Consider the following 12,099-nt stretch of genomic DNA (forward strand, 5'->3'; position numbering starts at 1 on the left):
AAGTAATAACTAATATTACGTGTATAGATTGATTGTAAGATGAACCTTCCAGTCGGACAAGGTTCCTCTGACCTTGACTTCATTTTCATGATTTTTTGGTCAACGATACGTTTTTGTAATGAGGTTCGTCCCTCAGATACTATAAGTAATACTAGTAGATCAATTATATTCGGTTTATAGAAAGATTTTTTAGTTGTACTTGCATGCATCGTCGAACAATTCTCTCATTTTCATTTAATTAGTTTTCGTGATACACGTAGTAATACCTTAATTTTGAAGACTTTCAACATGAAAAATCCATCGTGACCAGTAAAGCAGGCGAGACTATTGTGCGAGTGTACTCTTATTTAAGAATGTTTCCAAATGTTTTTTTTTAATTTCCCTTGCACTTTAAAGGGTTCTTATATTTCTCCTCGTCAGAACTTTAACTCTTTCAATTACATGTATATAAATAAGATCTTGCGTTTTTGTTTTTGTTTTTAGCTCGCATTACCCAATGGATCAGTGCCAGCTTCCAGCTACCATCACTTGCCGTCTATCATCCTTTATAAGCTTTTAAAAATATCGGATCTTCTGAAACTACCAGGTTAATTGGAACCAACTTGACCTGCATCTCGTTCAGGGAGTCCACTGTAATAATAAAACTCGATGATCCCGCTATCAAGCAAACAATGACCTCCAAGATAAAAATAGTGCATGCGAGTGAAAAAACATGTAATTGTCTTATATCAAGAAAATTATAGTCGTTTGACAGAAAAGTTAATCTTGGTACCAAATTTGTCGCTCAGTGGGTCAAAATTTATCTACAAAAATTGTCAGACAACTCCTTATAGATGACAATTTTGACCAATTTTAACGTTTTTGCGTTATGTCTTGAAAACTAGATAGACAGAAACTGTAAACAGAAAATGTAATGACTATATTCAATAGAGATGCAGAAACTTTTTACAGCAAGTATTTCATCTACAAAATAAGGCTTTACACTATCAACATTGCATGCATTTGCAAGTTAGTTCACCGTTTTTGTTTCCCTTTCCACTAATGTCAAGTCTATATTTGATATGTAGATTAAAAGTAATATGAATTATTGACAACAGTACAAACATTAATGTTTGTATTGTTTATATTGGTTATGTATTGTTTTAATAACTTGCTTTATGTATACTTGTAATTTGAGATATTATGTGTATAACAATGATACCAATACCAAGGCAAATCAATAGGTAATTTGAGAAATTAACAAAAAAGTTTCAATCAATTGAGTCATTGATCAATTCATTAAAATATATTCTATATTGTTTTGTGTCACTTCATTATGTAACTGGAGTTAATTTCAGTATTTGTCTTGTAAGTATTACATAGAGTGATATTATTTCTTAAATTTCTGCTTTTGTCAGTAAAGAAAATATACACGTACATATGTATTCCTTTTTTACTTATTTTTCACATGAAAATACCTTCATAACTTCTCTTTACTTATTTAATGGCTGTCAATTTATGGCACTATACAGTCGATATCTTTTTATGTATAATAATGTATCTGTGCATGAGCCCTTACAAAACTACTACACTCTGCATTCGTAAAAATGAAGAAAAAAAGAGAAAGTTTTATTACGAAATGATCAAACTAATTCAAAAATCATTTTATCCTTTTTAAACTATTCAGTAAATATGGAGTTTGCCTTGGTAGCTTAGTATGCATGAAATATTTGCCACTGGACGTTAAGCAACCAACAATCAATCAATCAATGGTAGCTTAGGCTCTGTTAACCCAGATAATTCAGTCGTTATATTCTGGAGTTTGTAAGCTTAGGCTATGTTGACCCGAATAATTCAGTCGTTATATTCTAGTGCTTGTAAGCTTAGGCTTTGATACCCCGAATAATTCAGTCGTTATATTCTGGAGCTTGTAAGCCTAGGCTTTGTTAACTCGAATAATTCAGTCGCTATATTCTGGAGTTTGTAGGCTTAGGCTATGTTTACCCGAATAATCCAGTCGTTATATTCTAGTGCTTGTAAGCTTAGACTATGTTAACCCGAATAATTCAGTTATATATATATATTATATTCTAGTGCTCTACGCAATGGCTACAAGTAGGAGAGATCGATTAGTAGGAGTGACCGATTTAGAGGAGTGACTGGATTGATTATTCTGGTTAAGGCATATAAGATTCAAACATTAAAAAGCGGGTTATTTTGTATCTGTCTTGTTCATGTTTTCTCACCCTCCCCAATCCCTAAAAGTCTTGTTAATGTTTTCTCATCCGCCCCACTCCTTAAAAGTCTTGTTCGTGTTTATTCACCCGCCCCACTCCCTAAAATCCTTGTTCGTGTTTTCTCACACGCCCCCCCCCCCCTCCCTAAAAGTCTTGTTAATGTTTTCTTACCCGCCACACTCCCTAAAAGTCTTGTTCATCAGGTTTTCACAACCGCCCCACTCCTCAAAAGTCTTGTTCATGTTTTCTAACCCGCCCTACTCCCTTAAAATCTTTTTCATGTTTTCTCACCCGACCCACTCCTCAAAAGTCTTGTTCATGTTTTCTAACCCGCCCCACTCCCTGAAAGTCTTGTTCATGTTTTCTAACCCGCCCCACTCCCTAAAAGTCTTGTTCATGTTTTCTAACCCGCCCCACTCCCTAAAAGTCTTGTTCATGTTTTCTCACCCGCCCCACTCCCTAAAAGTATTGTTCATGTTTTCTCACCCGCCCCGCTCCTTTAGAATCTTGTTGTTTTCCCAACCGCCCCGCTCCAGAAAGTTTTGTTCAAGTTTTCTCACCCGCCCCACTTCCTAAAAGAAAGAAGTTTATGTTATTTGTAGTAATATTTCCTCATGAAGTTACTTGATCTTAAAATGTTATTTGCAGGAAATGGAGAGAAAAGGACCTAGAATATCCCAGTATCCGGTTGGACCAGAGCGACAGATTTTTGACAATGTTGCGAGAAGGTTACCTGAATATGAAATTTTTACATTTAATGGACATTTGCGCGTAAATAAAAATATACAAGAGTATAATAGAGTTCATGAATACGAAAAAGTACATGAATTATACGAAAAACATCGTTCCTACGACAACTTTCATGAACACGTGTATAAAGAATTTAAACCAAATTATATAACAAGAGAGCAGCACGAAGAAGTGAAATCCTTAAAACATACACGAAGAAACACAAATGTAGAACTAATTCCTATTGGTGGACCAGAGAGTTCTATTCATGAATATGATTATAAAGAATATAAATCTGTACCGTATGACTTAAGTCGTGTTCATGATACTTTCAGTTCTAAAAGTGACAGTTACATGGACAAGAAGTTACATGAGTATCAAATTAAATCATATTTGCTCAATGAAGATAATTTTTATCCACTTAAAAAAATAAACAATTTTGGAGTTATGGAAAAAGAAGATTCACTTGAGGAAAGTGATATGTCATTTCTTAAAAGATGTAAACTGTCTTCTATGTTGCCAATAATTCAACCAAAATGGAGACCACAAGAAAAGGAATCTCCACCACCAGATTACTCATCACTCAGTAATGCAAGACCTCGTCAGTCTATCCGGAAGAAAAATCTATCAGTATCTTTCGATGCTGAGGATGATGATTTCAAATGGTAAACATAAATGAACACCAACAATCATATCTTATATCTGCTATATTTTGGTAATATGTACATTCAAATTTGAAAATAAAGAAGCGAAATGTATTTTGAAAAAGATTTATTTACCACAAGAACGTTTTGGAAAGTCAAATTTAGTACAGATTGTATATGATATACCAACAAGATCAGCAAACGAAGAAGAAAGCATTATTTTCTGTTATGTAACATGTATAGTTCAAATATTCTTCCATCTAAGGCGTTAAGTAAATTCTTATTTCATAGATCGAAATAATGGCTTCACATTAAAGGTCACATCGCATACCAAGTAGCAATTTCCCTTTGACATTTTCAATATTATAAGAATTTAGGTTAATAATGGTGTGGTAAATCCACCCAGCAGACATATTTCCTTGAATTACTTGTGTGATTGTTGTTGTTCGTTTTTGTTGTAAATTCTATCCAATACACGTCAATGCAACTACCGAATGTGAAGGTGTACGATTTGGGGATAGCTATATTTTTTTTCCAATAGATATTTTACATTAAGAAATACATAACACATCCCTTTCGTTCGTCATTCAAACTCGTCAATATAACATACACCGACTATTGTTGATGATTCAAACATCTGTTCAAATCAAAGTCCCTGGGCTTCCTGGTATAGTCTAGCTCAACTACAATCTTGTACTGGTTCATTGTAGTTCTTAAACCGAATCCGCTGGCTTGGTTATTATCAATAAGTTTCATATTGGAACGTGTAAAACAAAAAAACTGTCGACTAAGATATTCCTTTTCCACTTGTCTTAGATCCAAAATTCTGTCCTCCTCTCTTCGATTCTATTGCACAGAATATATACAATGTATCACTGTTTTTATTCTATCCATAAGAAAACCCGAGGTCATCTTCTATTTGGTGGGGATCGTTTTGCTTGATTTTTTATTCAGTTTCTGATGTGAAGTTGTTTGTGATATGTCTTTCTTTGTTTTAGCTACGGTGTTGTCAATCTTTTCGACTTATGCTTTTAATTGCCTACTGGTATTTTCTACTACTGAAATAGGAAAGTGAAGAAAAGAATAGTGGTAAGCAAGGGATTTCCTATACTTCAAACCACAATTGCAAATCCACTGGATTTTAATAATATACTATATTCTAATGTTTTGTACTAGTTATTGTTTAAGCTATGAGCTGTTAGAATGTGAAGTGCTTATATGGTGCTTATTGATATTCATTTGAGGTTTAGAGAAAAGCAGTTTGATATTCATTTAGAAGAGTAAGAACTAGACAACAACAAAAAAGATCAAGTTTTATGCCCAAAACATATTCACAACAGAAAATAAAAATATCAGCAACAACAATTACTAAAGCTTGGGGTGTGTGAAATCTACTAATACGGGTAAGGATATTGGGTGTTGTAGAAAAGTTAGCATCTCTTATTTACCAAATTTTGAAAGTCAATAAAGACACAAAACAAATAATAGAACAGGCAGTATCATGAGAAACGTGTGTTCAACTTTTTAAGTCATTCACATCATAGTGGTCCATGAGTTAGTGATTGAGCCTTTAATGTTTCCTAGTGTTGATACCAATGCATTGTGTATAATGTCTTGAATGAGCTATTTCTCAGTACGCTATTAAAAAATTACAAATGACAAAAGATATGTTCCAATTGTCGAAACCACAATTTCCTAGATTGCATGGGACATCATCGAGTGAGACTCGTCATCGAATTTGTACTTACCATGAGCAACACAACGGGTCACGGCCACTAGTGGAGCAGGATCTGCTTACCATCCCAAAGCACCTAAGATCAACGCCAGTTTTGAGTGGTGGCCGTGTTGCTCAGTCTTTAGTTTTGTAGGTAGTGTTTTGTGAACTTGTTTGTCTTTTCATCGTCTTTCGTTGTTTGTCATGGCGTTGTTAAATTACCTCGACTAAGAATTTGAAAAGTCCCATGTCCTAAATGTTTTTAGCCATTTGTTTCGCGACAGCATCCAATGAAGAGTGAATCATTTTGAAAAAATAGATGGAAACTTTGTTATTGTCTTTATCGTTTCGTGTATAGATGTAGAATTTGGTGTGTCTGTGGTGTCCTTTTTTCAGATTCATTCTAATAGTCAATTGATGGAAGAAGCAGATTATGTTGTATTGAGTCTTTTGTGTCCTTGATTTTTTTGTCATTTGAATCTGAGACTACTATAACACTCGTTAGAGTAGTCTCAGTTTGAATGGATCAACCTAAGGTCATCTTTTAAAATGGCTTATATCTAAAGAAAGCACTGCATCTAAGGAGTAGTAGTAATATTTAAAACATTTACCTAATTGACCATGATATTAAATCTGCTTTATGAACACAGTTACAAATCTTTAAATCTTAGATCGGTATGCCGTCCGTCTATTAGAAAACTTGTACTCCAAATTACACTATTAGTTCAAAAATACAACTACCGGAATTAGCATACTGCTTTACTGCTATTTGTTTGAACGCATGTCGATGTTTAATAAATAGAAAGGAAATCCTTTTTGACATCACAGACATATGTCTTAAATGTCCCTGTATAAAACTATGTTGGCATCATAGACAGATGTCTTAAATGTCTCTGTATAAAATCATGATGACATCACAGACAGATATCTTAAATGTCCCTGTATAAAATCATGATGGCATCACAGACAGATGTCTTAAATGTCCATGTATAAAATCATGATGGCATCATAGACAGATGACTTAAATGTCCATGTATAAAATCATGATGTCATCACAGACAGATGACTTAAATGTCCATGTATAAAATCATGATGTCATCACAGACAGATGTCTTAAATGTCCCTGTATAAAATCATGATGACATCACAGACAGATGACTTGAATGTCCCTATATAAAATCATGAAGACATCACAGACATATGACTTAAATGTCCCTGTATAAAATCATGTTGACATCATAGACAGATGTCTTAAATGTCCCTGTATAAAATCATGGTGACATCATACACAGATGTCTTAAATGTCCCTGTATACAATCATGATGATCATGCAATATCTCGGTTAGCTTTGGTGAGATTTACTCTAAATCACTTCGTTCTTTTCCATTTAAAACAGTTTTACAATACTTAATGTAGCGGGTGTGTGTCATGGTAGTTGTGTCTTTTCGTCCATTCATTTGTTCGTCAGCACTGGCTGTATCCTCAAATTATATATTAGTTTCGAGCGTACCTGATGTCGGTTGAAAGCTCATTAGAGCTTATGTTATGTCCTTATTTGTATACTATGCCGACTCTAAATAAAGCTTATTTATTTATAGCTATGAAGATTGTTTAAGAATCACGTGTTGTGTTCAAGGAAAGCATAGCATACGCTTATATCCCAATGCCCGAATATCAACGAACACAGAGAATGCGCTATACCTGATGGCTTGGTGCATATCTCTATTATTTAATGCGTGGGCAAACTTTGTTATCTTAGTTAACATCTGTTGTATCCTTGTTATCTTAGTTAACATCTGTTATATTCTTGTTATCTTAGTTAAACATCTGTTATATTCTTATTATCTTAGTTAAACATCTGGCATATGCTTGTTATCTTAGTTAAACATCTGTTATATTCTTGTTATCTTAGTTAAACATCTGGTATATGCTTGTTATCTTAGTTAAATATTTGGTATATGCTTGTTATCTTAGTTAAACATCTGTTATATTCTTGTTATCTTAGTTAAACATCTGGTATATGCTTGTTATCTTAGTTAAACATCTGTTATATTCTTGTTATCTTAGTTAAACATCTGGTATATGCTTGTTATCTTAGTTAAACATCTGTTATATTCTTGTTATCTTAGTTAAACATCTGTTATATGCTTGTTATCTTAGTTAAACATCTGTTATATCCTTGTTATCTTAGTTAAACATCTGGTATATGCTTGTTATCTTAGTTAAATATTTGGTATATGCTTGTTATCTTAGTTAAACATCTGTTATATTCTTGTTATCTTAGTTAAACATCTGGTATATGCTTGTTATCTTAGTTAAACATCTGGTATATGCTTGTTATCTTAGTTAAATATTTGGTATATTCTTGTTATCTTAGTTATATTCTTGTTATCTTAGTTAACATCTGTTATATTCTTGTTATCTTAGTTAAACATCTGTTATATTCTTGTTATCGGCTTAAAATTTATGATATTATAGAAACAAGAAGGTCTCATCCATACCTGGATGTCTTCTTGAAATTGACGCTGACAAACAATAAAACCGAAATTAATTTTATACAGCATTTCCAAAATTATAACTTCTCATCAGTGTTGGTCAAAACCAATCGTCGGAAATCCGAATAAAACGAAAAATGCCATGGCCAGCTAAAGAACACCTATGATTCTAGAAGACAATCTTTAGATTTTAACAAATTATACATATTTCTTCAACTGAAATTTTCTCAAGTATTAATATCAATGGAACATCATGCTAGTAGATAAACTGACGTCTTAACTACACCGTATAATTTTGGCCAACTAAATTAGACTTAACTCAAATATGCCGGCATTTTGCCGTGCAGACAGACTAGAATATCTGTGTTTTATATATCGTCTGCCCTAGCCTATTTCTTTTTGTGTATCATAATGAGTATATGACATGCCAGAGTTTGTTCTTAGTTCGGCGATTTCATCAAAAGTGGAATATTGTCTAAATTAAAAATCTTCTCCTGCTAGTGCAGAAAAACTTCTGAAATTGGCACGCCTCACTTTTTAAGAATCGTTTTTGGGGTTTGGCTGGGGGGGAGGGGGTTCAACCATGTTACTAATGACATTTTATCGAATCTGTTATCAACAACTAGGTTTCATCTGTTGTTACATGCAGTGTTTCCTTTATTTGCATGGTCTTGGATTTTTTCCGGTTAAAGGCTCAATTGAGCTTATATTATGTTCTTGTTTGTATACTATGCTGACTCTGAATAAAGCTTATTTATTGACGCTTACTTATGGATATGGATTTGAATGAAAAGGTGATATAAATAAAAAGATATATATATGATAAATATATGCCTTCATAACCGTGAAATCTAGATTGAGAAAAATAAACACAACGAAAGAAAAAGGCTTGCATTTTTTCATTCTTTTCGATTTAAGTAAGTTTATATGCTAAAAATGTGCGTCAATTGCACAAATAAAAATATACGTTGTTGAAAATATATATATATTATGGGGGTATTTTTAAAAGAAAAGGGAAAAAACGCGCGAAAAAAGTTATGTACCCTTGATTTAAAGTGGGTGTATTTTCCGGAAATTGTTGGTGGTGCTGCTATCCAATATGGCGCTGTCCATGAAAATTTTCCAGTTTATCGGAATATACAATTTTACAATAACATTTCACATTTTAAGATAAAAACAAAGCAAAAAAGATGAGCATAAAAGCTTTCGATTTGGTTCCTGCCATTGAGCGGATCAAATTGATGTCCGACAAAGCCAAAACACAGGTACAAGTCCGATATTTGCACCTATAAGCCTGCATATTTCGTATTTGCAGACGAATCTGCAAGAAAATTTTCTAATTCTGAGCGTTTATTTACAACCTCAGAATGTAAATATATATTTGACGGGTTTCCATTAAAAATCGTCCTCTCAAAATTTTAAACAGTTCAGAAATAATCATTACGTTGTTGGCTGGTAATTTTTTTTATTATTTTGGTTATAGTCTGTTGATTTTAATGTTTTGCGAACGAACTGGGGTATCGGATGGTCTTACTAAACAGAGTCGGTACAGTCTGGTAGAGTCTGGAGGCTTAAAATTGGTTTAATTCTGTTTAGTATAATGAAATATTTTTTTTAGTGTGTTAAATTATTGATATTTATATTTTTCAGTCCTTGGCTTTGGGGGAATGACCATTTAACTTTGTTACTAAATTTAAAAATTGTTTTCATGCACGCACTCCAATAATGTGGCAGGATAGTCAACCAGTTGACGGTGGCCGCTTACTGGAAGAAGAGGGGGGGGGGGGGGGGGGTTATGTTTTTTTCCTAAAAAAATATTGTGATCCCCAATTTGATGAAAAAAAAATTTGTGGTCAAGCAGATGACAAAAAAAATATTCTGAACCCAGATTTTCCCTCAACCTTATAGTGTTAAATTTTGAAAGAAATAATTTGATTGATAGCGTTGAAAAACTTTTAAAAAGTGGGCGATTTTTTTTTTGACTCTTGACAGACAAAAAACCATAACCCCCCCCCCATTGAAGTTAAAAGGATGCTCCCTTATTCAAATTCAGATTCAAATATCATATCAGATATTACCTCTCATTTACAATGTTTTATTTCTGTATTTATACAGAATTTCATTTTTGATTGAATTACATGTACATCCATTAATTTATAATATTTTGTTATCAATTTTTAACTTCAAAATATTACTATGAATGAACATAAATTGATAATTTCCAGCACAAGAATTTTAAAATGGGCAAAAATATAGGGAGTAACTCTTTGACTTTATTAAAATTTATGAAATAGTTTTTTTTTGCCAAAAAACTCATCATACCTGTTGGTAAAATGACAGAACAGTAATATGTTTGATACTCAAACTGTGACTGTAAATAGTAGCCTCTTTAGGGTCCATATTAATTGTTGCTACAATTTAATGTATCAAACTCATTAAAGATCATTAAATTAACTGCCAAACTTATAGAAAACTGGTAGCTTGAAAAAGAGAAGGAATACTCATTAAAAGAAACAAGAAATTATGGCTAGCTTGAACATTGTTTCATACAGAATTAACATATATATATATGTCATGTATGTAGGACTCAAATCTATGGCGGGTTCCAAATCTATGGCAGATTCCTAATCTATGGCAAATGTGACGTTACAATAGCCAGACAAATCAGATCTATGGCTGATTTTTGTTTTCTCCTAATCTATGGCATATCTTGAAATTGCATAATTTTCCAGGAAAAAGAGTGACATATAGCGTCACAGTTGAATAACGCCATATTACATCGTCGCCGCCACTAAGGGAACGACCATTTAAGTTCAAAAAAAGGGGGGGGGGGGGGTATGGTTTTTTCCTAAAAAAAAAATTTCTGATCCCCTATTTGATGAAAAAAAAAAATATTCTGAATCTACATTTTCCCCATACCTTATAGTGTTAAATTTTGAAAAAAAATTTGATTGATATAGCGTCACAACACTAAATAAAAAAATTGCTGACTCAGAAAAAAACACCATAACCCCCCTTGAAGTTAAATGCTTGCTCCCTGTAACGATGGCAGATCCCATAGATTTGAATCCAATTCCAGATAAAGGTAAAGATGTTTCCCTCTACAACAATTTGCACAATTTGTGACAAGATGTTACCTATTATCCGGAAGAGGGACAAAATGTGCTGTACCGGCCGAATCCCGCTATTAATAAGGGCACCGCTGTTTTCATTGCCTGAAATTTTAGAAAAAGGAGTTATAGTATATTTTAGCGTCTACAGCTAGCAAAGTTGATAAAAGTGAAATATCAAATTACTGGATAATAATTTGATTTAAATCGTCATCAAATAAAATAGATGTTTTAATGATGAAATAAATATCATGTGAAAAGTCAAACTGTTCATTTTTTTTATGAAAATAACTGTGTTTCTTGTTTGTTAAAAGACTTACTATATAAAGTTGTTTAATGAATGGGTTAAACAGGTACCATGCACAGATTAGAAAATGTTTATTTTTATGTATTAAGGTATATTTCATCGTTTACAATATTTCATGGTTGCTATCACGATTTGGTTGACCATTATGGAATGTTTATCACTAAAGTTTATAGACATACTCCCGTTGTCGTACATTTCAACTTGTTTAAGACAAGTCATTGGTCGTATATGTACTGCATTGTTTTTCATTTGCATAAATCTGCCATAGATTTGGAAACAACAAAAATCCGCCATAGATCAGGATATTACAAAACTTGCCATAGATTAGGATTGTAAAAAATCTGCCATAGATTTGGGATGGCATGACGTCATATTTGCCATAGATTAGGAATCTGCCATAGATTTGGAACCCACCATAGATTTGAGTCCTACATATATACTGTATTTAGACCCCTCTACCAAGAAATTTGTTTTGCATGCACACGTATAAAAATTGCGGTTTTTATCCAACGCAATCATAGGTTTGAACGTTGTTTTCAATTTAGACTTGTTTATATTTTTTCGTTCGGGCTTGTATAATTGTATTATATTTTCCTTCTGGTTTATATGATCCGTTCAACCTATTTCGACTCTTTAAAATTCAAGAGTCTATCCTAAATTGAGGTAAGTTATTTGGCCTTCCAAATACCGTTTCTTGCACCTCATGTTTGCGGTATACCATCTTTTTCCGCAAGTTTATTGTTTTCTGTTTAATAATAAATTAATAATAAGATCCATTTTGTTACATCTTGTGATCCGTTTATTTGGCAATCGCCAATGGCAGTCAGCAGGGTTTAAGAACATCAGTTGTTCGACCTGCTAGTCAAATGCGTTTTGTTAATATA

At 33.0% G+C, this 12,099-nt stretch overlaps 1 protein-coding gene and 1 long non-coding RNA gene across 2 annotated transcripts in view; both read left to right on the forward strand.

Annotated features, from left to right (window-relative positions):
* The first annotated feature begins 1,277 nt into the window (after positions 1 to 1,277).
* Positions 1,278 to 3,703, forward strand: LOC127706768 (uncharacterized). The gene is made up of 2 exons (XR_007984556.1): positions 1,278 to 1,347; positions 2,865 to 3,703. It is a non-coding gene; the product is annotated as an uncharacterized LOC127706768 (long non-coding RNA).
* A 5,184-nt stretch (positions 3,704 to 8,887) lies between these two features.
* The window catches only part of LOC127706757 (transforming growth factor-beta receptor-associated protein 1-like), a 78,191-nt gene continuing 74,979 nt past the window's right edge, over positions 8,888 to 12,099 (forward strand). The window contains exon 1 of the mRNA XM_052211419.1: positions 8,888 to 9,063. Within this exon, the coding sequence (XP_052067379.1) occupies positions 8,989 to 9,063 (75 nt within the window). The 5' untranslated portion in view covers positions 8,888 to 8,988. The remainder of the gene's footprint in view (positions 9,064 to 12,099) is intronic.

Source organism: Mytilus californianus, unplaced genomic scaffold (assembly GCF_021869535.1).
Source record: "Mytilus californianus isolate M0D057914Y unplaced genomic scaffold, xbMytCali1.0.p SCAF_6, whole genome shotgun sequence".
NCBI classification, from domain to species: Eukaryota; Metazoa; Mollusca; class Bivalvia; order Mytilida; family Mytilidae; genus Mytilus; species Mytilus californianus.